Source organism: Gymnoscopelus microlampas, assembly GCF_963454915.1.
Source record: "Gymnoscopelus microlampas genome assembly, chromosome: 3".
NCBI classification, from domain to species: Eukaryota; Metazoa; Chordata; class Actinopteri; order Myctophiformes; family Myctophidae; genus Gymnoscopelus; species Gymnoscopelus microlampas.
Window position 1 is genome coordinate 16,778,164 of NC_139940.1, and position 27,972 is coordinate 16,806,135.

At 41.2% G+C, this 27,972-nt stretch overlaps 2 protein-coding genes across 6 annotated transcripts; both read left to right on the top strand.

Annotated features, from left to right (window-relative positions):
* Window positions 1–724: 724 nt before the first annotated feature.
* On the top strand, window positions 725–5,669 carry LOC311042821 (uncharacterized protein). Its single transcript, XM_084053843.1, has 3 exons — window positions 725–833; window positions 2,040–2,521; window positions 3,522–5,669. The coding sequence occupies exons 2-3, from the start codon at window positions 2,074–2,076 to the stop codon at window positions 4,901–4,903; spliced, it is 1,830 nt and encodes a 609-aa protein (XP_083909969.1). The 5' UTR covers window positions 725–833; window positions 2,040–2,073; the 3' UTR covers window positions 4,904–5,669.
* Window positions 5,670–8,454: 2,785 nt separating this feature from the next.
* On the top strand, window positions 8,455–27,482 carry LOC311042234 (uncharacterized protein; the record flags this gene model as incomplete). Of its 5 annotated transcripts, none has more annotated exons than XM_084052850.1 (4): window positions 12,502–12,585; window positions 13,896–14,869; window positions 22,329–22,553; window positions 24,701–27,482. In XM_084052850.1, the coding sequence occupies 3 exons, from the start codon at window positions 14,059–14,061 to the stop codon at window positions 26,146–26,148; spliced, it is 2,484 nt and encodes an 827-aa protein (XP_083908976.1). In that variant the 3' UTR covers window positions 26,149–27,482. The 5 variants fall into 5 exon arrangements, 4 of the variants coding, with proteins under 4 accessions (XP_083908975.1, XP_083908976.1, XP_083908977.1 ...); XM_084052852.1 differs by lacking the exons at window positions 12,502–12,585; window positions 13,896–14,869 and adding exons at window positions 20,276–20,297; window positions 21,446–22,245; XM_084052849.1 differs by lacking the exons at window positions 12,502–12,585; window positions 13,896–14,869; window positions 22,329–22,553; window positions 24,701–27,482 and adding exons at window positions 8,455–9,787; window positions 14,953–15,177; window positions 16,397–19,959.
* Between the last annotated feature and the right edge of the window lie 490 nt (window positions 27,483–27,972).

Consider the following 27,972-nt stretch of genomic DNA (forward strand, 5'->3'; position numbering starts at 1 on the left):
GCCAAAGTCACTGACCTCATCCACTGGCCAGTAAGCGCCAGCACATCCCAAGGTCGCCAGCAAGAGCAGCCAGCAAGCTGCTGTAAGAGTATCCACTGATAACCCCAAGAAGCCAGAGAACAACTGACAGGGAGAGAGAGAGCTTCAGAACTTATGCCGCTGACCTGTCACCTGTGCCCAATAGGCTACCCTGACTTTGGGCACCGAGAACAAGAGGAAGTGGCTTAATGTATATTGACAATAGTAACAGAATGCTTCCCTGTGGGACCCCACGGTTCATTGGGAGGGACTAAGACAGATCCTATTGTCTGAGGATAGTGTTCTTGACTTCGCTTAGAGGTTAAAAGGTCAACAGAAGGACCTAGGCCTTGGTGTGCTTTAATATACTCAATGCAAATGTAAAGCAAACTTTGTATTACCCTGTGTGTGTGTGTGTGTGTGTGTGTGTGTGTGTGTGTGTGTGTGTGTGTGTGTGTGTGTGTGTGTGTGTGTGTGTGTGTGTGTGTGTGTGTGTGTGTGTGTGTGTGTGTGTGTGTGTGTGTGTGTGTGTGTGTGTGTGTGTGTGTGTGTGTGTGTGTGTGTGTGTGTGTGCGTGTGCGTGCGTGTGTGTGTGTGATGCATGTTTAGGCCATGTTTAACCCATTTTCTTAATATAAAGCCTAGGTTTAAATGCCATACACGCAAAACAGCGACCTCTAGAGTCGCAAGATTCGATAGGGTACCACTTCGGTGTAGCATCAGTATTATTATTGTCGGGGCAACCTAATTAGTTAGCCTCCAGCTACAACGAAATAGCCACTTTAGCACAGTCATCGCATCAAACACATACAAAGGTAGGTATTTTCCTCACGATCATCCACAAGCTGATCTAGTTTGAATGAGCGACAATGACAACAGTTTGCAAGAAGAAGAAAAAAAAATCCACCATGATGATACAACAGCACTGCTAGTTAGCGATAGCTAACCACTGTACTACGTATTTACGTTGTTATTACCTAGTTAATTATAAAGGAAATCCTTAATACTCGTTGCTCAGGTTATTTTTGCACGTTGGTATAATTATGCTACGTGTAGTTTTCGTAGTTAATGTCATCCTACTACATGTTTTAAGATAGTACTGTTAGGCCAACAGTATTTAAAGGACAATTTCCAGATACATTTAACAATGTCGATCACTCACACATAACAGACTGCTGTATAATTTGCTTTAACGTTATGGTCATGTAATTATAATAAATCTAACTGTTATGGTCTCAGAGAGATTTGGCGTAGAAGGGGAACAAATCCCCCTTTGGGGGGCACTTACTGTGCCACGTAGGTGCATGCTGGGACACAGAAACCCATGTTTTTTTCTGTGTTGTGAGCAGGAAAATGCAATGCCCCTCTTGTCAGATTTTCAATGCCCAGAGAGGTTATACCCATTTCTTTAAATCAAATGTTTATTGATATAAACACTATGGAAATATGCAAATTACAAGCATAACCACACTGAGCGATCAACAACGATAATAAAGAATACACACGTATTAGTAATAATATTAACAATAATAATAATAATAATAACAAAAGAATGAAGCCAAAAACAAAAAGGAGAAAATGATAACCAATAATAATGATAATGAAAAAAAACCTCTAATCAATATGTAATACAAAAGCTACCTAACACCTTCTGGGGCAAAATGTAATTGTCTTTTTATAGACTTGATTTAAGTCATTAGTTATTAAGATCTCATTCCACTGATACTGTATCTGACAGACTTCATTAAATGTGAGGTAGACATGGGAAAATACTGTGACATAGTTATGTTGGACTTACAAATGGCGTTCAACACTGTTAATAATTCTATCCTGGTGAATACGCTGAGGGCAATTGGGTTTGATAGCACATCTGCGGAACTGACTGAAATCCTATCTGGAGGGAAGAGAACAGGTGGTTGATGTGAGAATGTAACCCTGTCCTCGTCCCTCCCTGTGAACTGTGGAGTCCCACAGGGAAGCATTCTGTATCCCACTCATCTATCTATTACTCTGGTTCACAGCATACGAACGGGAGGAACGTGTAATGTTGACAACATGAAGATCAAACCTGCTGAAAGGAAGTCTTCACTCATCAGAACCAAGAGAGCTGAAGAATGTGAACAGGCCATAAGTCACTCTCACGCTGAAGAAGAGGACCTCACTAATGAAGCTCATGCCAATGGACTGGAATGTCTCGACATTCAAATCAAGGAGGAACCAGATGTTCCCGAACCAAATGGAGGGGCGTCCGACTACTTGGACGCTGACAGTGACTCTGGAACTGTTGAATGCCAATCAGAATCTAGCCACGCTGACAGTGGACAAGGAATAATAAACATTAAGGATGAGCTTCATTCTGCACCAGCGTCAGAGTATGACTTTGACGCTGGTGCAGATGTTAAAGATGAGCTGGAGATGGATGTTAAGGAAGAGAGCGATGAAGAGGAAGGTCAAGAGGAGGCCAGCTGGAGGGACGCTACTGAACAGGGAGGAGAGGAGAAAGGTAATGTGTCACCTAATGCAGGGTTTCCCACTGTATATTGTCTGTCTGATTGATTAATAAGATTTTCTAAAACAATGTACACCAGGGGTCTTCAACAGGGGGTCCGGGACCCCTAGGGGGTCCTCAGAGATACTGCAGGGGGGCCGCCTATTCTTTGTGTGATATGGACTTTATTTTTTACATTAACCACTCGCATCCCTATTCTGGGGGGGACATTAGCCGTTGTGAGCTTGTAGATCGGCTATTGTTTTGGCAAAGAGGTTTGGTGTACATGGAAAAAAGAGCAGACCAAGTAACGAGCCAAAGGTCAAGTTTACAAAGTATTGAGGGTTTTAAGTGGTTAAATGTCTGAAAACACACATTAAACATGAATCCAATATGTAGTGGGGGGTCCCTCCTTCATCTCTCTCTCAGCTAAGGGGTCCTTGGCCTGAAAAAACGTTGAAGACACCTGATCTACACTGTAAGATCTGAGAGTGTGTAAGTTACATTGTAACTCTCAGAATTACAGACCCTGTAAGTGAGTGCCTGTTTGGTCTTCCTACAGTGACAATTATTTAACTGAGAACCCCATGTTGAGAACCAGTGTAATCTAGATAATTGAATTTACATTCCATTATCACACCAAATCATGATTTGTGTGCATGGGGATCTCATTTTAAACAAGCTTAGTGCTTTATGAGTCTTCCAGTTTAGTAGACCTTGTATTGTGAATTTGTACTTCCATGTACTGTTGTTCTCATGTCTGTTCTCATGTCTTACTAGTACATCAATCAATCAATCAAACACACATCAATTTGGTTTTCACTTCCTTCATAGGATAATTATTATTGGAGAGAGACTGAAAGAGCCTGAACCTTTCTATGTCTGTTAAATATCATGGCAGTTCTACAGTATTGGTGTGTAATGACCTGGGGAAATTGTTTAAGGGAGTATGTCTGGGAGCCATTTGCCAATTCTAATGCTCTCCGATGTCTCTTTCTTTCTTTGTCTCTGTCAGACTCGGAAGAGTTCTTTCCTTGTCCACACTGCACTGTCTCCTTCACCAGCTGGGACTTCCTGGAGAAGCATGTCAAATGGGTCCACCAGAAGCAGTATCGTGCCATGCTGGACAAATGCTACTCGAGTCCCAAACCGAGCGTTGGCACCGAACACCCCTGTAGTGTCTGCAGCTGCACCTTCAGCTCTCCAACACTGCTTCGGGACCATGTACGTGAAGCCCATCCCTCTCCACCTGCCCGGAGGCTACATCCATGTCCTGTCTGCCCTCGCAGTTTCCAGTACCTAAAGAACGTGAAGAACCACTGCCAGCGTTGGCACCTTATGTCTGTGACCACCAGGGGTGGGCACCTCAGCTGTGCCAGCTGTGGGAAGAATTTTGAGGCAACGTGGGGCCAAGGGCCTCACGTGTGTCATGAGCCTGAGGACTCAAAACCTCAGGACACGCCTATTTGTATGGACACCGCCTTGGCGTGTTTGATATGCGGCAAGAAGGTCAGCACCCCTCAAAGCTTGGAGCAGCACATGCGTATCCACACGGGGGACAAGCCGTATGCCTGCCAGGATTGTGGCAAGAGGTTTGTGGATCGCAGCAGTTGTAGGATTCATATGAAAATACACAAGGGAGAAAAGCACTTCAAATGTGAGGTATGCAACAAGGCATTTTTACGTTCATGCCACCTGAAGAGCCACATGACAACTCACTCCGGCAAGAAGGAGTACTCCTGCCCTGAATGCGGGAAACAGTTTGGGCTCAAGTCTAGCCTGAACCTCCACATTGGGAGCCACTCTAGTGAGAAGCCGTTTCATTGTGCTGTGTGCGGTAAAAACTTCAAGATGTGGAGGAACCTGAGGGTTCACAAAAAAATCCACTCAACCGAGAAAGCCCACCAGTGCGGGGACTGCGGGCTGCAAATCGGAGACCCCGGGGCCTTGAAAACCCACCTGCGGACACACACAGGCGAGCGGCCATACCATTGTACTGTGTGTGATAGCAAGTTCATTCGCCTCTCACATCTGAAAAACCACCAGCGCACTCACACCGGCGAGAAGCCCTACAAGTGCACTGAATGTAGCAAGAGCTTCACTCAGTCTGGAGACCTGGCGAAGCACAAACGGATTCACTCTGGTGAGAAGCCGTTCGAATGCCCAGATTGCCACCGCCGCTACATTTCTTCCGGAGATCTCGGAAAACACATGAGGAGTCACACAAACCTGCGCCCGTATACCTGTGAGGAATGTGGAAAGAGCTTCCGTTTGTCTGGACATTTAAAGACCCATATGTTAACTCACACGGGGGAGAAGCCGTACTCCTGTCCCATATGCCTTCGCAGGTTCGCTCGCTCCCACCACCTCTCCGGTCACATGGCCAGATGTCGCTGAGTTATTGTAGGACTAGACTAGACCAGAGTTATACATGATGTATGTAGGAGCTAATGTGCAGTAGACATTAGCCAACGACTTTCCCATGTTTTATTGACTGACATGAGTTTGGTGAAAGTTGTGCTTAGCGCTGGAAATAACGGTTCACATGATGACAACAAAGACTTTCTTAAGCTGTAATACTCTACGGAATTAATGAAAATAACAATTGAATTACCTCTTATTTATGCATGGCCATTTTTGTCACCCACTATCCGATGGCCTTTACAGTATTTGTAATCAGGACGGTGGTGAGGCCCCCGCAGAATTTGATTGAGACTTGAGGAGATGGTATACTGTAGTAGATAAATGCCAAATATATTTGGTGGGCTGGCGGCCCAGAGTAGACCCTCACATTTCAACACTATATAGTATGTTGTTTTTATATGTAACCTTATATAACATTATTTGATTAATGCATGGAACTGAATGCACTGTGTGGTGTTATGTGTGAAATTATTCCACTTATTAAAGTCATCACTATAGATGCAAAATGTTTTGAATGTGTGCATTATAATTAACATTACAATTCTGCATTACCTGTTGTTCTAATAGTTGGCTGCCTGACCTGTATCTATGATAAATGGTAAGAAATGACAGGGATTAACAGGGATTGCAGTTTCAATTTCACTGCAGATTAATTCTAAATGTCCAATTTGTCTTATGAAAAAAAGTGAAATAGTACTGAAAGGCAGGCGTATATTCAAGCAGTGTTTTATTTGTCCCCAAGTAAATAAATAAAAATGTATGAAGGATATATATTTATTGATATTGATGAATTTGTCCTACTAATTTGTATTATAATAAATAAGTTAATGTAGATAATGTCTACATTACATTTTAGGGATGAGATTACATGTGGTTACCTTCCTACTCATTGAAGATTTAAACATCCATCAAGTTGGATTTGTTTATTTTAAATAATTGTATGATAATGTATAGCCTGTTGCATCCCAAACAAGCGGATCGATATTTCCACACCCATTGTTCCATCCGTTTAAACTCTGCTCACCGCGGACAGATGGAGACTTCGAGTGCTTTTCAAGTTAACTACACAACACCAATGGTTCTCAAACTTTTGCATGTCAAGGACGGGACCCCCAAATTCATTTGTATTTGGCCGCAGACCCCCATCAGAAAATATTTTGTGCCAGGGACCCAATACAAGACTTTTGATGTTAAAATGATTTTTTTGGAAATAGCCGATCTACAAGCTCACACAGAGTCACGTTGCGATTCTTTGTGAGCTTGTAAGCACTATGTAACTTTCCTCTTCTACCCCGGATTTGAACCTGGTATCCTGCGCAAGTGCTGAAATTTGTACCATTGAGCTAATAGAGCACGTCTGCTTGCTCGGGGGATAAATTGAATCTTGACCACCAGGTCAAAAATCGTGTCTAGGTGAGACATGACCTTTGACACAATCTAAATGTCTCAATAGAAGCAGCGTGATCTAGTAAGAGTGACAACACTAGCATAGACTCCCATAGACTCCTCGATGAGGAAGTTTCAATGTTTCCCATAGCAGCCCGCTTTACGGCGAGATCAAAGCTTGACAGAACTCTGCTCTCTAAATGGGTTTGAATATATGCAACCACCCCAATTGTATAAGTTATATTGTATTAACTTACTCTACCGTACAGATTGGACAAACATTTTATGCATTAAAAAAAGTTACATAGTGAGGCTTTAAATTATTTTGATGCTAAATTAACTCATTTTGCTGGGGACCCCATGGAACCCCCTCAAGGGCCCCTGGAGGTCCCCGAACCCCACTTTGAGAACCATTGCCCTACTCTACACGGCAAACACGAGGACCTTTTTTTTTTAAAAGCTCTGCAGCAAGGAGTAGTTCAGTCTGTTCCAATGTTTTCGCTGCTGGACTGGGGTCAATTGACTTGGCTGATTGCTGATCCTGTCTGGGTCTTGAGCGGATACGGAGGCTGTGCGTAAGTATTGTGTGCAAATGACCGGATACAGTAGGCGGGCTCTTACCCGATCGTACAGGCGCGCGTTCATTCGGCTCATCGGCTGGCAGTCTTTCCACACAATCTGGTAAGAAGATACACTTTGTTCAATAAACCTATGAATGATAGACAATGAAATTAACAGGACACTGCACGTAGGTCGACACTGACAAAAACACTTCGACTATCATGCTTATGTAGACGCAGGGCAGGAGTAACACGTTACAACTCTGCAGACAGATGTACAGGATACAGTGTTACCAGATGTTGTGAGAGAAACAAGCAATCAGGTCTATGAAAACAAGCCCTTTAAACATAATATATTGGCTATTTGAGCTTTTCTTTTAAATATGTGTTAATTTGGGGCTTACGAAAATGTTTGGGAACCACTGTTTTAAACAACATTAGGAAACAAGCCCAAAGTGTTACTACACTTTTAGAAACAACAAGCCCAAAACGCAACCTGCAACTAGCAACTTTAATACCAGAAAAACAAGCCCAACGTCGCTTATAATAAGCGAACATGGCAACTTTCACTGAATAGCTAAAAGCTAAGCTACGTCGCCTGTTTTTACGCAAAACTGAATTCAACTAACGGGATTTGAATTAAATGCTATCGTTGAATTCACATGTCATGAAGCATGTGTAGAGGCTCATAAGCCAATTATTAATCACCAGTCCATTATGGGATGTAGGCAGCGACTCAAGTGTGAGCTGACCTGTTTCCCTAGCCCTGAAACATGAGCGTTATGAGCATGTGAACCATGACTATTGTTCACCCAGAAGTAGTGTTCGCAAACTTTAACAGTGGTATAAAGGTAACCTAAAGTCCTTGAGTGGGCTAAGTACATTTACTCAAGGACTGTACTTCAGTACAATTTTGAGGTATTTTTTTTTACTTTCTTCAGTATTTCCAATTTTCAATACTTTTACTTCTACCCCATTATATCTCAGGGGAACATTTTGAACTTTTACTCCATTTCAATTATTTGAAAACTTTAGTTACTAGTTGCTTTGTAGATTTTTATGAAAACATACATTACCCACTTCAGCCCTATGTTTTGGCCATTTGAAAGTAGCAGATCTACAAGCTCACAATGCGTTGCGATGCTTTGCGAGCTTGTAGATCTGCTATTTTAAACAGATTCTTATACATTTCGAACTTGTAAAATGGGACATTCTGCACAGTACTTTTAAGTATATTTTGATGCCAATACTTTTGCACTTTTACTCGAGTATTTTAAATACTGGCATTTTACTTAACAGAGTATATCTACATGGCAGTATTGATACTTTTATTTAAGTAAAACATGTGAATACTTCTTAATTCCATCACTGAACTTTAATCCACTCATCGTGATGTCTTTTCTTGTTTGTAGGAACTGAACTGATATTCAAAGAATCAGTCACCCCAAAGAGACACCTGGGGAAAATACTATGGAAGGGAGATGAACCTGGTTAACAACAACAACACAACCTGACAGAGGTCAGGAGGAGATATCCTAAATCAATTTCACAAGCAGAGTAGTGACATCCCACAACAAGATGGTGAAATCTACAAAGAGAGGACCTGGCCGTCCTAAAAAGGCTGTTCTTCATAGTGGGGTGGAACCAAGCAATAATCAGGAGGATGGGAATGGGCTGATCATAAAACTTACTAAGAGAGGACCAGGGCGACCTAAAAATTGTACAAGTGTTGTACGACCTATTGTACAATACAGGGGGCCTGAATTGAGCAATAGTCGGGATGCTGGGGATGGGCTGATGATCAAAATTAGTAAGAGAGGACCTGGCTGCCCTAAAAAGACTTTTGTACAACAACGTGTGGTTGAACTAAGCAATAAGGAAAATGGGAATGGGCTGATGATCACATCTAGAAAGAGAAGACCTGGGCGCCCCAAGAAGACTATTGACCAACATAGTGGATTTGAATTGAGCAATAATCAGGAGGATGGGCTGATCATAAAACCTACAAAGAGAGGACCAGGGCGACCTAAAAAATGTACAAGTGTTGTACGACCTATTGTACAATACAAGGGGCCTGAATTGAGCAATCAAGATACTGGGGATGGGCTGATGATCAAAATTAGTAAGAGAGGACCTGGCCGCCCTAAAAAGACTATTGTACAACAACGTGTGGTTGAACTAAGCAATAAGGAAAATTGGAATGGGCTGATGATCACATCTAGAAAGAGAGGACCTGGGCGCCCTAAGAAGACTATTGTACAACATAGTGGATTTGAATTGAGCAATAATCAGGAGGATGGGTATGGGCTGATAATTAAATCTCCAAAGAGAGGACCTGGTCGCCCTAAAAAGACTATAGCACAACAAGGGGTTGAACTGAGTAATAATCAAGTGATTGGTAATGGGCTGATGATCAAATCTATAAAGAAAGGACCTGGGAGACCTAAAAAGTCTATAAAGAAAAGACCTGGGAGACCTAAAAAGTATATTGTTCAACAAAGTGTGGTTGAACTGAGCATTCATCAGGACAATCAGAATGGGTTGATGATCAAATCTACAAAGAGAGGACCTGGCCGCCCTAAAAAGGCTATTCTACGCAGTGGGGTGGAACCAAGCAATAATCAGGAGGATGGGAATGGGATGATCATAAAACCTACAAAGAGAGGACCAGGGCGACCTAAAAATTGTACAAGTGTTGTACGACCTATTGTACAACACAGGGGGCCTGAATTGAGCAATAATCAGGAGAATGGGATTCATTTCAAGCAGGACAAAGAGGAGCCTATAGACCATGAGTTATCTAAATTATTTCCTGCAATACAGACTAGGAAATTGGAATTTGTTAACAGAGAATGCGAGACACATTTAGATGAGGACCACGGGGAAGAGGAAGCATCAGCAAACAATGAAAGTAAGATTACCACACCATTTTTATTCTCCCTTTTATTACTGTCTTTTACATTCCCTCATTAATTGTCTGATCTTCCCCCTCTAGCTGTGCCTGTGCAAATGACTCCATGTTCCCACCTGTGTCCGTACTGCGCCGTCTCCTTCAAGGACCCCACCTTCCTACAGCAGCATGTCAAATACCATCACCGTGATGAGTACAATGATACAGTCAGACGAAAGTCTTCAAGGCACCCCAAGAAAGTTAAGAGAGAAAGTGAGTCATGTTTAAATGAAGACCATGAAGAAGAGAATGCGCCAATGAACAATGAACGTAAGACACCTCACTGTTAATAGTTTGATTAGTAAAGTTGTTGAGGACGTTTTAGTCCTTTCCACTGAGTGGTTTACTTGATAATGTCCATCACTGATGACATGACACTATAGAAGTTATGCTGTTCAAAGAATAACTGAATGCCAAATAAATATTCATGAGTGAAATTAACTAGGTTGAGCAAGCACAGGTTTATCTTTTTCACTAGGACTGTCCCGGTCATCATTATTTTGTCTCCAATACCACAGAGTCATTTAATATTTAGCATTTGCTGATCCGAATCCTTTTAGTTCAACAGCTTTGTACTAAAGTCACTGTGATCATTCTAAAATCATCAGAACCAATCCAAGCATGGAATAATAAGCTAGAGATACTTCATTTAATGACCACATTATTAATAAATACCCTACAGACTCACTGCATTCTCTCTCTCTTTCTCTCTCTCTCTCTCTCTCTTTACACAATAAATGCGCTGCCCCCGACTAACAGAAATAATGCAAACATGGACCTGTACTTTTTCTTGTCTCCCTATTTTTCCTTTATTACTGTCTTTTACATTGTCTGATTAATTGTCTGCTCTTCTCTCTCTAGCTGTGCCTGTGCAAATGATGGCAGATTCCCACCCATGTCCATACTGCACCTTATGCTTCACAGACCCCACCTTCCTACAGCAGCATGTAAAGTACCATCATCCTGATGAGTACACTGATGCAGTCAGACAACTGTCTTCAAAGCTCCAGTTCCAAATGAAACCATGTACAGTTGTCCTCAGTGTGATTGTACCTTTCTCACTCTAATGCACAGCTAGCTCATCATAAAAACAAGGCACATCTCACTGCTCCTCCCAAAAAAAAACACACATGTCCAGTCTGTGCTCGCAGTTTTGATTACCTGAGAAACCCGAGGAATCACTGCCGGAGCTGGCATGATATGGCTGTCCACATGCACAAGGGACATCTCCGTTGCTCCAACTGCAGGAGGAGTTTCAAGAAGTCCTGGGGCCAGGGCCCTCACCATTGTGTAGGTTGAATAACCAAAATAATATTCGCTCATGCCGCTCCGTAAGCACATGTTCATACACACAGGGGTCAAACTGTTTTGAGTGTAAAGTGTGCAAGAAAATATTTGCAAAGGGAGAAGGTCTACGTATCTACATGATCGTGCACACAGGTGAGAAGCCGTATTCCTGCCCCGAATGTGGAAAGGCTTTCGGCTACAAGCAGGCTCTAACCAAACACAGACAGAAGATACATTTCCCATCAGACAAATCGTTTAATTGTTCAGAGTGTGGACATTTCTTCAGTATTGTATTGGTCTCTTTGTTGGAAAAAGACACAAGTAGAACTAATATGCTGTGTAGCCAGTTTTAGACATGATGGAATGTAAGCTTGTGCAGTACAAGTGAGGTGTTAACTGTCCTGTTTTCTTTGTTCTTTCCATCTCTATCCTTACTTGTAAACATGTGATGTGACAAATGACTTGGAGTTGAAGTGAGAATGTTTGATTTTAAAAGTTTAAGTATAAAAAAGTCATATTGATCTCTCCATTGAAAACCTAGTTGCTTTTCTTCATGTGCCTGCTTCCTCTACCTCAGGGGTCTTCAACAGGGGGTCTGGGACCCCTAGGGGGTCTTCAGAGTTACTACAAGAAGGCCACCAAATGTTTGTGTGATAAGAACTTTTCTTTTTTACATTAGCCACTTGAACCCTAGAATTCCTTTTCTCAGGGGATCATTAACCGAATATAGCAGATCTACAAGCTCACAACGGCTTGCGCTGTGAGGCGTTGTGAGCTTGTTGATAGGCCATTTATGGCAAAGAGGTTTGGTGTATAGGGGGAAAAAAGCAGATCAAGTAGGCTACAAGTTTTTTTTAAGCATTGAGGGTTTAAGTGGTTGATTGTCTGAAAATACACATTAACATGAATACAACACTGATGATAGTGTTGTCAAACAAGTCTACGAAAAGGTTAGTGGGGGGTCTCTCTCAGCTATTAAGGGGTCCATTCTAATTCTAAACTTTTTATATGATGTTCTGCATAGTAGTGTATATCTGCCTGTCATTTAATGTGACTATGTATTGAGTACAAAAGGACCCCATTTGATACAAGCCAGGCTTTCATGGTCTTTTTAATCCTATCTGATCTTGTATTTTAACTGTATTTTAACTGTACTTTCTGTAATTTGCTTTTTTTCTGCAAACTTATAAATAAAGTTTTAAATCAATCAATCAATATATATTTACTCAATAAAAAGTGACGCAATCTGGAGTCTCTGTCAGGTTAGTCAAAAATATAAAACTACCTATTAAATCTGATTCTGACGTAGGATCCGGTCTAGAACGGATACGGAAACGCTACGTGTATGTACTGATGTGGTGCAAACGACCGGATATACACTGAGTGGGCGGGCTTTCAGAGTAGAAACTAGAAACCAAACCAGTATTTTTCCAAATTTCCACTGGCGCGAGGTTTGTCCGCTCTGTCTCTCGGTAAGCAACACTTTGACTTGATTCATAAAAGGTTTGCATGATGAAATAATGGTTGGTAAACAGGACAGTGCAAACATAGTTATAATGACTGCACACAGGTCCACACAACAACACTCCAGCCCGGCGGAGCTATTTAGACGCGGGTCAGGTAAAGTTATCACTGCAGATGCACATGCTAAAAGCTAAGCTATATAGCTTGTTTGTATGCAAAACGTAATACATACAACTGATTCTGCATTAGCAATGCCAACGTTAAACTCCTATCATCACATGAAGCACGATAACGTGTTGAGGCTCTTCAGCAAATTATTATTCACCACTTGACCATTATTCACCATTATTTGATGTTGAAGTGTTACACAGGGAGCTGACCTGTTAGCTCCATAAAGAACCTCTCACTCCGCTATACAGCTCCGAGATGAGGTTCTATGTGGTTCTCACGCGGGATCGGTCGAACGTCCGCCAAGCTCCGCTGTTTACCCTTTTGTATACATCGTATCCCAAAACTAATGGTAGATTCCAAACCTCACGGATGTTTAAGGTTTGGACCGGTGCATAATATTTTAGGTCTGGAGCGAAACTACCCGTTTAAATCGCTTATTTAGTCCGCCGGTGGCCATGTTTCCCATTGTAGCCAAACCAGGAGCAGTACTGGCAGCGGACGTAGGGGGGTTTTCCGGGTTGAATGGGAAACATGGCCACAGGCTGACTAAATAAGCGATTTAAACGGGTAGTTTCGCTCCAGACCTAAAATATTATGCTCCGGTCCAAACCTTAAACATCCGTGAGGTTTGGAATCTACCATTAGTTTTGGGATACGATGTATACAAAAGGGTAAACAGCGGAGCCTTGGCGGACGTTCGACCGATCCCGGATGAGAACCACATAGAGCCTCATCTCGGAGCTGTATAGCGGAGTGAGAGGTTCTTTATGGAGCTACTGACCTGTTAGATCAGTGGTTCTTAAACTGGGGTCCGGACCGGGGCCTCCCAGGGGTCCCCAGCTAAATGAGTTAATAATATAGCATCAAAATCAGTTTGACCACATTAACTCTAAATATAATATACAAACTATTTTTGTCTATTAAAAAAAAATCTAGATATTGTTTTTTAAGAACTTGGAATATTTTCTAAACTTAGCAATGCATCTGATATGGTGGTCCCTGGCACAACATCTTTTCAGATGGGGGTCTACGTCCAAATACATATTAATGTTGGTGTCCTTGACATGAAAAACTTTGAGAACCACTGTTAAAGAGCCTGAGTGTTAGCTAACTTTAATCCACTCATGATTTCTTGTCTTGTCTGTAGAACCATGAAATGATGTACATTTGAAGAATCAGTCACCCCAAAGGAGACACCTGCAGTGCGAACATACGGAAGGGAATATTTAATCTGGTTAAAAAGAACACAACCTGACAGAGGTCAGGGGGATATCCTAAATTCCTAAAACAACTGCACATCCCACAACAAGATGGTCAACTCTACAAAGAGAGGACCTGGCCGCCCTAAAAAGGTTGTTCTACATAGTGGGGTGGAACCAAGCAATAATCAGGAGGATGGGAATGGGCTGATCTTAAAATCTACAAAGAGAGGACCAGGGCGACCTAAAAAGACTAGTGTACAACTTAAGGGTGTTGAATTGAGCAAAAATCAGGATGATGGGAATGGGATGATTAAATCTCCAAAGAGTGGACATGGCCACCCTAAAAAGACAGTTCTACTTAGTGGGGTGGAACGAAGCAATAATCAGGAGGATGGGAATGGGCTGGTGATCAAATCTACAAAGAGAGGACCTGGCCGCCCTAAGAAGACTATAGTACAACATAGTGGGGTTGAATTGAGCAATAATCAGGAGGAGGGGAATGGGATGATGATTAAATCTCCAAAACGAGGACCTGGCCGCCCTAAAAAGACTATAGCACAACATGGGGTTGAAAGGAGCAATAATCAAGAGATTGGTAATGGACTGATGACCAAATCTGCAAAGAAAGGGCCTGGGAGACCTAAAAAGTCTATTGTACAACAAAGTGTGGTTGAACTGAGCAATAATCAGGATAATGAGAATGGGTTGATGATCAAATCTACAAAAAGAGGACCTGGCCGCCCTAAAAAGAATCAGGAGAATAGGATTCATTTCAAGCAAGTCAAGGAGGAGGCAATAGACCATGAGGTATCTGAATTATTTCCTGTAATACAGACTAGGAAATTGGAAGTTAAGAGAGAATGTGAGCCACATTTAGATGAGGACCACGTGGAAGACGAGGCATCAACAAACAATGAAAGTAAGACACCACACATATTTTGTTCCCTCTTTTATTACTGTCTTTTACATTCCCTCATTAATTGTCTGATCTTCCCCCTCTAGCTGTGCCTGTGCAAATTACTCCAGGTTCCCACCTGTGTCCGTACTGCGCAGTTTCCTTCAAGGACCCCACCTTCCTACAGCAGCATGTCAAATACCATCACCGTGATGAGTACAATGATACAGTCAGACGAAAGTCTTCAAGGCATCCCAAGGAATTTAAGAGAGAAAGTCAGCCATGTTTAAATGAAGACTATGAAGAAGAGGAGGCACCAATGAACAATGAACGTAAGACACCTCACTGTTAATTGTTTGATAAGTGAAGTTGTTGAGGGCTTTTTAGTCATCTCCACAGAGTGGTTTATTTGATAATGTCCGTCACTGACGACACATAACATGACACTATAGATAGTTAATTTGAAGCTAAGTAACTAAATGCTAAAAATGTCCATGAGTGAAATTCACTATGTTGTGAATGTTTTGCACAATACAATTGTTCTCCTGAGTGAGTTTTCTCCTGAGTGAGTTAACTCAAAACAGAAATTGACATAGTAGTAGTAAAGGCTTATGTTCCACAGGGAAGTAGGATTAAGTAAATTAATAGTATAGGCCAGGGGATTGAGCAAGTAGAGCTTGACAAGTTTCTTTAGGGTGGTCCCGATCAACGTTTTGAATATTTATAAATTATTATTTAGTATTCGTTCGAGTCCTGATTTTAATTTAAATGTGTTTGTAAGTTATATTGTAAAAGGGTACAGCTCTACATTCCTATAGTAATCATTGCTATATTGTAGAGTGTTAGTTCAGTAACATGGGTCTCCCCGTCTCTCCATCTGTTTAACCACCTAAGCCCTCTTTACTTTGTAAACTTGACCAGGGTTGGCTCTGTATTTGGTCACTCTTTTTTTCCCTGTACATTAAGGGAAATGCAACATGTTGTGAGATTGTATATCGGTTATTTTCGCCGATTGTTCCCCTCATAATGGGGATGCTAGGGTTCAAATGGTTAATAAATAGAAAATACATTTTCAGACGGGTCATCAATTTAATCCGATTAGCAGAGCTAACACATTTATCAACTAATTGTATAGTCTCACTTTAATTACTACTCAAATTTCACTTGTTTATCCTGTATCCTGTATGAGTTCTCTCTCCTGATTAGATAACATTTGTATCCAGACTTGAAAATGTATTTTCTTATTACTAAAGAGCTGGACAGACAGGGAAACCCTTCTGACTGAACACTCCCACACACACAAACATAGAAATCGTGCAAACATGGACATATAGTTGTCAACCCTTTTTCACTTAAGTACTGTCTTTTACATTCCATTTGATTGATTGATTGAATATTTTATTTAGGCAGAAATGTAAAAACAGCATGAGTACAGTTAAAACACTTTGTCTAAAAGGTCTGTCCAAAAAAGTCCTTGCGGCCTTGTTTCCATTGAGGTCCATTAATTATGGACTGAGGTCCATAATTAATTGTCTGCTCTTCTCTCTCTAGCTGTGCCTGGGCAAATGACGGCAGATTCCCACCCATGTCCATACTGCAGCGTTGGCTTCACAGACCCCACCTTCCTACAGCAGCATGTAAAGTACCATCACCCTGATGAGTACACTGATGCAGTCAGACAACTGTCTTCAAAGCTCCAGTTCAAAAAGGAGGGCGTGTACAGTTGTCCTCAGTGTGATTGTACCTTTCACACTCCTGGGCAGCTAAGTCTTCATAAAAACAAGGCACATCTCACTGCTCCTCCTAAGAAAAAACACACATGTCCAGTCTGTGCTCGCAGTTTTGATTACCTGAGGAACCTGAGGAATCACTGCAGGAGCTGGCATGACATGGCTGTCCACATGCACAAGGGACATCTCCGTTGCTCCAACTGCAGGAGGAGTTTCAAGAAGTCCTGGGGCCAGGGCCCTCACCATTGTGTAGGTAGGAAAACCAAAATAATATTCGCTCATCCTGATTTTACAAAGCCAGTATCCCTCGTTGTAGGCGTGAATTGTCAAGTGTGTGGCAAGATGGTGGGAGACCCCTACAGTCTTAAGGATCACATGCTCCTGCACACCAACGAGAAGCCTCATGCCTGCAAAGAGTGCGGCAAGGCCTGGAGAGATGCTGGTTCGCTCCGTAAGCACATGTTTATACACACAGGGATCAAAAAGTATGGATGTGAAGTGTGTAAGAAAAGGTTTACAGAGGCAGCAATTCTACGTAAACACATGATCGTGCACACAGGTGAGAAGGCGTTTTCCTGCCCCGAATGTGGAAAGGCTTTCGGCCTCAAGCAGTCTCTAACCAAACACAGACGGAAGATACATTTCCCATCAGGGGAATCATTTAATTGTTCTGAGTGTGGAAAATGCTTCAGTAGCAAAGAGAATGTGAAGAATCACATGAGGATCCATTTTAAGACACATCAGTGCAGCGAATGTGGACTAAAAGTAGTCAGTTTGGGGGTTCTGAAGGTCCACATGCGCAAACACACAGGAGAACGGCCTTACCAATGTAAGGACTGTGGCAAGAACTTCAAACGCATATATCACTTGGTCAACCACCAGCGGACCCACACAGGTGAGAAACCCTTTAAATGCGACCAGTGCGTGTCAAGCTTCGCTCAGTCAGGAGACCTTACCACACACAAGAGAAGAAAACACACAGGGGAAAAGCCCTATGTTTGTACCATTTGTTATCGTGGGTTCTCTGTCAAAGGGTCACTGAACGTACACATCGCAACTCACTCAGATGAACGTCCATATGAATGCGATGAGTGCGGGAAAGCCTTTGGCTGGAAAACGGGGCTGAGGAGACACAAGAGGGAGGTCCATATGTGTGTGTAAGAGACCGCATCAGCCTTTATTGTGGCCATCGGTTCAAACACACTAATCATCTGAAGCTTCATCATGGCAGATGTGTAAAAAGGAAAACCTGAGTGAATGAAGGGAGTTGCTGTATTACAAATGTCTGTCTACCTAGTCCTGACTGATGGGAGGGAGGTCATTCCACAGTTTGGGAGCTGGGAGGGAGAGTCTTTGAGAATTTGGCCTGGTTGTTGTCGGAAGGGGTGGAATAGAGGACCTCTGTTAGCCAGTGCCATGAAAAAGGGTTTCAGGGGTTGACACAACGGTTGCCCGAGTGCCCGTGGCAAGTAAATATAATGTGGAGAGTTTGCCTTCAGGTTGCCCGACGGGCAAGTGCATTTACTTTTCGTAAATAGGCATGACCTTGGGGTAAGTAGAGCATAACCTGTAGTTGCCCAAATGAGCAAGTGCCTCTGAGACCTTCGTGTCAACCCCTGGATGTGTTTAAAAAATATATAATTTATATATTCCAACTGTACCAAATGGACACTAACGTGGATGGATGCAAAAAGGTGAATTTAGTTGGGACGCAGCTGTTTGATTTCTTAACAAACAATATGAAGACAAAGCCAACCACAGTTCCCTGTCCACTCCCTATTTAGTTTTAGAAAACTTTACTGCTACTAGAGTGGGACAGCCTCTCCTTGTTGTTTAAGACATGTTTTGGATACACAAGCTAAAAAGCATGCCGATAGAGGGACCATTTTTTCATGAACACTGTGTGTGCGTCACGCACACTGGGATTCATGTAAACATCCTCGCATGTGTAATACTAGGCAAGCCAATTTTATTTGTATAGCACATTTCAACAAGGTGATTTAGAACAGTGGTTTTCAACCTTTTTGAAAATGTTTTATGCCAGGGACCCCCAGCAGCAAAGATATCAGTTAATTTTCGCTTTAAAAAATATATATATTCAAAGATATGCACACTTTTTCAAGGTTTTTAAAAAATCGGTGCCGCGCTATGAGCTTGTATATCTGCTATTTTTGAATAGCCAAAGCTAAGTGGTTAAAAATGATTGTGACGCTATGTTAACTAATTTCGCTGGGGACCCCCTGGTACTCCCTCAAGGACCACTGGTTGAAAACCACTGATTTAGAACATCAAGCAAAGGAAACACAATTATAAAATGACATTAGGATGCATAAAACAAATAACTCAATCAAAGGCAGCAGCAAACAGAAAGGTCTTTAGTTGTGTTGTAAAAGAAATAAGAGTGGCAGCAGACCTGCAGTTTTCTGGGAGTTTGTTCCAGATATGTGGAGCATAAAAACTAAATGTTGCTTATTTTTGATTGTAGGGACAGAAAGCAGACCTTTCCCAGATGAACTGAGAGGTCTGGAAAGTTCATGATATCGTACAAGATCAGAAATGTATTTTGGCCCTAAACCATCTAAAGCTTTATAGACTAACAGTAGTATTTTGAAATCAATTATTTGACATACATGGAACTATTAATACTGTAGTTGTAGATGTCTGCATTCAGAGATGTTTTTTTCTGTCCTCAAAGTTGTACTTTTATTATGTTTGTGATGCAATGAAAATATTTCTATGTTAGTCTACTTACAACAGTACACCGTTGGGGATAATCACAGACAATTTAAAATAAAGAGATTGATGCCATCATTTATTTTTTCTCAAAATGTGTTTGCATGACGTAGGCCTACTCCAAAGTTTCAATGTGAAACTGAGCCACAAATCTTGTGTTTGAGTTTTGGAATGCTGCTATTCTAATCTTTTTTGCCTTTTCTTTAAAAAAAAAATTCAACGCAGACCTCAGTTTTGTAGAATAGTATTGTGGAAAAGAGGATACATTGTGCAAAAGCTGCAATGGATAATTTATTGGAAAAAAAGTAGGGGGAAAAAAAGAAAGTAGAACTAATTTTACTGTGTTGCCAATTGTAGACCATGATGGAATAAGCTCTTGTCCAAGTGAGGTGATAACTGACCTGTTTTCCTTGTTCATTCTATCTCTATCCTTATTCCTTACTTGTAAACACGTGATGTGACAAAGAAGTTGGAGTTGAATTGAGAATTGAGTTTGTTTTTATAAAAGTTAAATTATAAAAAGGTAAGGGGGTTATATTGATTGAAAATCTATGTTTGCTTTTCTTGGTGTGCTTGTTTCCTCTACCTCAAAGATGTCTATTGATCTTTTTTTTATTTTTTATCATTTAATAAAAAGTGACCCAATCTGGAGTCTCTGTATTCTGTAAGGTATGTCCAAATATAAAACGATTTGCCTGACGTGACATTAGTAGGGGTGCGTTCGGAAATTACGCACCGGAGCACACTCGCCTATTAGTTTGTATTGACCAGTGCGCTCACTGCCGCTCAGTGCTGTATTTTCGAACGCACCCTCCGTCTCACTTGACGACACCCTTGAACCTTGCTGATCCGGTCTAGAGCGGATACGGAAACGCTGCGTGTATGTATCGATGTGAAAGTGCAAATGACCGAATACATAGTGGGTGGGCTTTCAGACGTGGAAACCAGTTATTTTCCACTGGCGCGAGATTTGTCCGCCCTATCGCTCGGTAAGAAACACTTTAACTTTGTTTTAAGCTTTGCATGATGAAATAATGGTTGGTAAACGGGACACTGCACACATAGAGTTATAATGACTGCACACAGACGGGTCCACACAACAACACTCCAGGCAGGCGGAGCTATTTAGTCGCGGGTCAGGTAAAGTTATCACTGCAGATGCACATGCGAAAAGCTAAGCTATACTATGTAGCCTGCAGTGGTGGAAGAGGTAGGCTACTCGCATGTTTTACTGAAGTAAAAGTATCAATACTGCTGCAATGTAGAAATACTCTGTTACAAGTACAAGTCCGGAATTCAAAATGTACTTGAGTAAAAGTACAAAAGTATTGGTATCATCATAATGTACTTAAGTACCAAAAGTATAAGTGCTCATAATGTAGAAATTCTACATACATTTTAAAACTTGTGAAATGGTACATTCTACAGTAGACTGTCCCATTTCACAAGTTTTCAAATTCACAATGCCTCGCATATTGTGAGCTTGTAGATCTGCTATTTTCAAGTGGCCGAAATGTATGGGGTTGAAGCGTATAATGTACGTTTTTTAATAATCAAAATCTACAAAGTAACTAGTAACTAAAGTTTTCAATTAATTGTAGTGGAGTATAAGTATAATATTTGCCCCTGAGAAGTAAAAGTACTGAAAATTGGAAATACTCTAGTAAAGCAAAAATATACCTCAAAATTGTACTTCAGTACAGTACTTGAGTAAATGTACTTAGTTACTTTACACCACTGGTAATACAATTGAACTGACGCTGGAATTAGCAATGCCAATGTTAAACTCCTATCATCACACGAAGCACGATAAAGTGTTGAGTCTCTTCAGCAAATTATTATTCTCCACCATTATTCACTATTATTTGATCTCAAAGTGGGGTCTCTGGGGTCCCCAGCTAAATGAGTTAATAATGTAGCATCAAAATCAGTTTAACAACATTAACTCTATAACATAGCTTATGATTTAAAAAAAAATCTAGATGCGTTTTAAGAACAATGCATCTTTTATGGTGGTCCCTGGCTCAATCTTTTCAGATGTCCTTGACATGAAAAACGTTGAGAACCACTGTGTTAAATAGCCCAAGTGTTGACAAACTTTAATCCACTCATGATTGATTTCTTGTCTTGTTTGTAGAAGCAGAACCATGAAATGATGTACATTTGAAGAATGAGTCACCCCAAAGGAGACGCCTGCAGTGCGAACACAATCTGACAGAGGTCAGGAGGATATCCTAAATTCCTAAAACAACTACACAAGCAGAGTAGTGACATCCCACAACAAGATGGTCAACTCTACAAAGAGACGACCTGGCCGCCCTAAAAAGGCTGTTTTACATAGTGGGGTGGAACCAAGCAATAATCAGGAAGATGGGAATGGGATGATGATCAAATCTACAAAGAGAGGACCAGGCCGTCCTAAGAAGACTAGTGTACAACTTAAGGGGGTTGAATTGAGCAATAATCAGGATGATGGCAATGGGCTGATGATTAAATCTCCAAAGAGAGGACCTGGCCGCCCTAAAAAGACTATAGCACAACATGGGGTAGAACTGAGTAATAATCAAGTGATTGGTAATGGGCTGATGATCAAATCTGCAAAGAAAGGGCCAGGCAGACCTAAAAAGTATATTGTACAACAAAGTGTGGTTGAACTGAGCATTCATCAGAAGAATGAGAATGGGTTGATGACCAAATCTACAAAGAGAGGACCTGGGCGCCCTAAAAAGACTATTCTACAACCCAGTGGGGTTAAGCTGAGCAATAATCAGGAGAGTGAGATGAATTTCAAGGAAGTCAAAGAGGAGCCAATAGACCATGAGGTATCTGAATTATTTCCTGTAATACAGACTAGTAAATTGGAATTTGTTAAGAGAGAAAGTGAGCCACATCTAGATGAGGACCACGGGGAAGACGAGGCATCAACAAATTATGAAAGTAAGACACCACACATATTTTGTTCCCTCTTTTATTACTGTCTTTTACATTCCCTCATTAATTGTCTGATCTTCCCCCTCTAGCTGTGCCTGTGCAAATTACTCCAGGTTCCCACCTGTGTCCGTACTGCACCGTCTCCTTCAAGGACCCCACCTTCCTACAGCAGCATGTCAAATACCATCACCGTGATGAGTACAATGATACAGTCAGACGAAAGTCTTCAAGGCATCCCAAGAAAGTTAAGAGAGAAAGTGAGCCATGTTTAAATGAAGACTATGAAGAAGAGGAGGCACCAATGAACAATGAACGTAAGACACCTCACTGTTAATTGTTTTTTAAGTGAAGTTGTTGAGGGCTTTTTAGTCATCTCCACTGAGTGGTTTATTTGGTAATGTCCGTCACTGATGAGTGATGACAATTAAATGTCTATGAGGGAAATTCACTAGGTTGTGAATGTTTTGTACCATACCATTCTTCTCCTGAGTGAGTTCACTCAAAACAGAAATTGACTTTGACATAGTAGTAGTAATGGCTTATGTTCCACAGGGAACAAGTAGGATAAAGTAAATTAATAGTACTAGACCATACCCGTCGGGGGATATGAGCACCCAAAGTGCGTCATGGTCCTCTTGTTTCACGGATGTGGCAACACCGGCGCTTGTTGCACGCACAGGATTTGGCAACCCGGGAGCTGGCGAACACACTAATAAGCATTCGGGGAAAGTGAAAAACGGGCTTCGCTGTTCCTTGCACATGGTAATGGTCAAAGCCACTGAGGAGAACCGGGCAGAAGAGATTTTGGGGACAAATAAACATGCAGACAGTCTGGTGGGTGGTCCCGCTCAACTTTTTTATTCTTTTTTTATTTCATATTTAGTATTCGTTCGAGTCCTGATTTCAATTTAAAGGTGCTGTAAGTTATATTGTAAAAAGTTACAGCCCTATATTCCTATAGTAATCATTGCTTGCTTGATAGATTGATTGATTGAATACTTTATTTCGCAGTTTGCAAAAAAAAAGCACAGAAAGTACAGTTCTATACAAAGGGATGCTAAAAAGGATTAAACCCAAGAAAGCACTATGGCTTGTTTCCATTGGGGTCCTGTGTATTCAATTCATCGAAACATTTAGTGACAGACAAATAAAATATATGCTATATTGTTGGGTGTTAGTTCAATAACATGGGTCTCTTTGTTTCTCCAGCAGCCCTCTTTACTTTGTAAACTTGACCAGCGTTGGCTTTGTATTTGGTCACTCTTTTTCCCCTGTACATTAAGGGAAATGCAACACGTTGTGAGTTTGTATATCGGTTATTCGGTTATTTTCGCCGATGGTCCCCCTCATAATAGGGATGCTAGGGTTCAAATGGTTAATAAATAGAAAATACATTTTCAGACCAATTTAATCCGATCAGCAGAACGAACCCATTTATCAGCTTCAAATTTATAGTGTTCTGATTCCAATTTTATCTACCACTTTAATTACTACTCAAATTTCACTTTTTTATCCTGTGTGAGTTCTCTTGGTTAAAATTTGTATCCAGACTTGAAAATGTATTTTCTTATTACTAAAGAGCTGGACAGACAGGGAACCCCTTCTTACTTAAAGGACGACTTTTCAACATATCTTCATATAATAGGTCCTCACTAATGCTCATGATAAAATGATGCAATTTTTTTCTAATCAGTCTGTGTCTCATAGGAGGGCTGTAGACAGTTCAGAAACCCGTCTACCAGTGACATCATCGATGGGGAATCCAAGCTAATAGAAACTGCAGGATTTGTATTCCTGGAAAGGTGCAATGCAATAATAGATCCCATTGTTCTCCCCCTAATATAAATCGGAATTTAAAAAATTGTAATCTTTTTGGAAAAAAAAATCCTGCCTAACGATGATGTCACTGGTAGACGGGTTTGTGGACTGTCCACAGCCCTCCTATGAGACACAGACCAAGTAGAAAAAAATGGTATCATTTTATCATGACCTATTATATGAAGATATGTTGAAAAGTGGTGAAATCGTCCTTTAACACTCATATCTATAGTGATTATTACTATTGGAACATACAACTATTTAACACTTACTTGAGCAATATCAATATGAATCACTTACACCCCCTTTAACAGCTTGACACTACTGTGTCACTGTAAACAAATGAAACAAAAACAACGCAAAATCCAGCTAGATAATTAATTTAATGACCACATTAAATGATGACTGGCAGCATTATGTTAAACACAATCCCCCCCAGGCCCCCACACGCGCACGCACACACACACACACACACACACACACACACACACACACACACACACACACACACACACACACGCGCGCATGCACACGCACACACACACACAGAAATATTGCAAACATGGACTTATAGTCTTATCTTTTGTCTCCCTCTTTTCACTTAATTACTTCCATAATTAATCGTCTGCTCTTCTCTCTCTAGCTGTGCCTGTGCAAATGACGGTAGATTCCCACCCATGTCCATACTGCACCTTAGGCTTCACAGACCCCGCCTTCCTACAGCAGCATGTAAAGTACCATCATCCTGATGAGTACACTGATGCAGTCAGACAACTGTCTTCAAAGCTCCAGTTCAAAAAGGAGGGAGTGTACAGTTGTCCTCAGTGTGATTGTACCTTTCACACTCCAGGACAGCTAAGTCTTCATAAAAACAAGGCACATCTCACTGCTCCTCCTAAGAAAAAACACACATGTCCAGTCTGCGCTCGCAGTTTTGATTACCTGAGGAACCTGAGGAATCACTGCAGGAGCTGGCATGACATGGCTGTCCACATGCACAAGGGACATCTCCGTTGCTCCAACTGCAGGAGGAGTTTCAAGAAGTCCTGGGGCCAGGGCCCTCACCATTGTGTAGGTAGGAAAACCAAAATAATATTCGCTCATCCAGATTTTACAAAGCCAGTATCCCTCGTTGTAGGCGTGAATTGTCAAGTGTGTGGCAAGACGGTGAGAAACCCCCAAAGTCTTAAGAATCACATGTACTTACACACCAACGAGAAGCCTCATGCCTGCAAAGAGTGCGGCAAGGCCTGCAGAGATGTTGGTTCGCTCCGTAAGCACATGTTTATACACACAGGAATCAAAAAGTTTGAATGTGAAGTGTGCAAGAAAAGGTTTACAGAGGCAGCAATTCTACGTAAACACATGATCGTGCACACAGGTGAGAAGGCGTTTTCCTGCCCCGAATGTGGAAAGGCTTTCGGCTACAAGCAGGCTCTAACCAAACACAGACAGAAGGTACATTTCCCGTCAGAGGAATCATTTAATTGTTCTGAGTGTGGAAAATGCTTCAGTAGCAAAGAGAATGTGAAATATCACATGAGGATCCATTTTAAGACACATCAGTGCAGCGAATGTGGACTAAAAGCAGTCAGTTTGGCGGTTCTGAAGGTCCACATGCGCAAACACACAGGAGAACGGCCTTACCAATGTAAGGACTGTGGCAAGAACTTCAAACGCATATATCACTTGGTCAACCACCAACGGACCCACACGGGTGAGAAACCCTTTAAATGTGACCAGTGCGAGTCAAGCTTCGCTCAGTCAGGAGACCTTGGCAAACACAAGAGAAGAAAACACACAGGGGAAAAGCCCTATGTTTGTACCATTTGTTATCGCGGGTTCTCTGTCAAAGGGTCACTGGACCTACACAGCGCAATTCACTCAGATGAACGTCCATATGAATGCGATGAGTGCGATAAAACTTTTCGCTGGAAAACGGGGATGAAGTCACACAAGAGGCAGGTCCATATGTGTAAGAGACCGTATCAATGCCTTTATTGTAGCAGTCGGTTCAAACGCACCGATCATCTGAAGCTTCATCATGGCAGATGTGTAAAAAGGAAAATGTCAGAAAACCTGAGTGAATGAAGGGAGTTGCTGTATTACAAATGTCTGTCTACCTGGTCCTGACTGATGGGAGGGAGGTCATTCCACAGTTTGGGAGAGTCTTTGAGCATTTGGCCTGGTTGTTGTCGGTTGTTGTCTAAACAAACAATATAAAGACAAAGCCAACCACAGTTCCCTGTCCACTCCCTATTTAGTTTTAGAAAACTTTACTGCTACTAGAGTGGGACAGCCTCTCCTTGTTGTTTAAGACATGTTTTGGATACACAAGCTAAAAAGCATGCCGATAGAGGGACCATCTTTTCATGAACACTGACGCACACACTGGGATTCATGTAAACATCCTCGCATGTGTAATACTAGGCAAGGCAATTTTATTTGTATAGCACATTTCAACAACAAGGTGATTTAGAACATCAAGCAAAGGAAACACAATTATAAAATGACATTAGGATGCATAAAACAAATAAGTCAATCAAAGGCAGCAGCAAACAGAAAGGTCTTTAGTTGTGTTTTAAAAGAAATTAGAGTGGCAGCAGACCTGCAGTTTTCTGGGAGTTTGTTCCAGATATGTGGAGCATAAAAACTAAATGCTGCTTATTTTTGATTGTAGGGACAGAAAGCAGACCTTTCCCTGTTGAACTGAGAGGTCTGGAAAGTTCATGATATCGTACAAGATCAGAAATGTATTTTGGCCGTAAACCATCTAAAGCTTTATAGACTAACAGTAGTATTTTGAAATCAATTATTTGACATACATGGAACTATTAATACTGTAGTTGTAGATGTCTGCATTCAGAGATGTTTTTCTCTGTCCTGAAAGTTGTACTTTTATGTTTGTGATGCAATGAAAATATTTCTATGTTGGTCTACTTACAACAGTACACCGTTGGGGATAATCACAGACAATTTAAAATAAAGAGATTGATGCCATCATTTATTTTTTCTCAGAATGTGTTTGCATGACGTAGGCCTACTCCAAAGTTTCAATGTGAAACTGAGCCACAAATCTTGTGTTTGAGTTTTGGAATGCTGCTATTGTATTTTTTTTGCCTTTTTTAAAATTATATTTTTCAACGCAGACCTCAGTTTTGTAGAATAGTATTGTGGAAAAGAGGACACATTGTGCAAAAGCTGCAACTTTATAGACAATTTATTGGAAAAAAAAGTAGAAAAAAAAAAAAGTAGAACAAATTTTACTGTGTTGCCAATTGTAGACCATGATGGAATAAGCTCTTGTCCAAGTGAGGTGATAACTGACCTGTTTTCCTTGTTCATTCTATCTCTATCCTTATTCCTTACTTGTAAACACGTGATGTGACAAAGAAGTTGGAGTTGAATTGAGAATTGAGTTTGTTTTTTTAAAAGTTAAAGTATAAAAAGGTAAACGGGGGGGGGGGGGGGCGGGGGTGTATTGATTGAAAATCTATGGTTGCTTTTCTTGGTGTGCTTGTTTCCTCTGCCTCATTGTGTGACTTTACCTGATAATAAACTGCATGGGCTGAAACACCAAAGATGTCTATTGATCATGGGGTTTTATTTTATTTATTTTTTAAAAATATTTAATAAAAGTGACCCAATCAGGAGTCTCTGTATTCTCTAAGGTTTGTCCAAAATATAAAACAATTTGCCTGACGTGACATTAGTACTCTCTTTCAAAACAGCCCTAAAGATACACCTTCAGGAGGCTGCAATTGGAAAATGGCCCCTGTCTAAGTCCTAACCTAACCTACCCCCCTACCCCCCCCCCCCCTCTCTCCCTCTCCTTTTGTACATATTTCTCACTCTTCATACCAGTAACCTGTAAACTGATTGTATGACATTCTATAGTAGTTGTGTATATCTGTC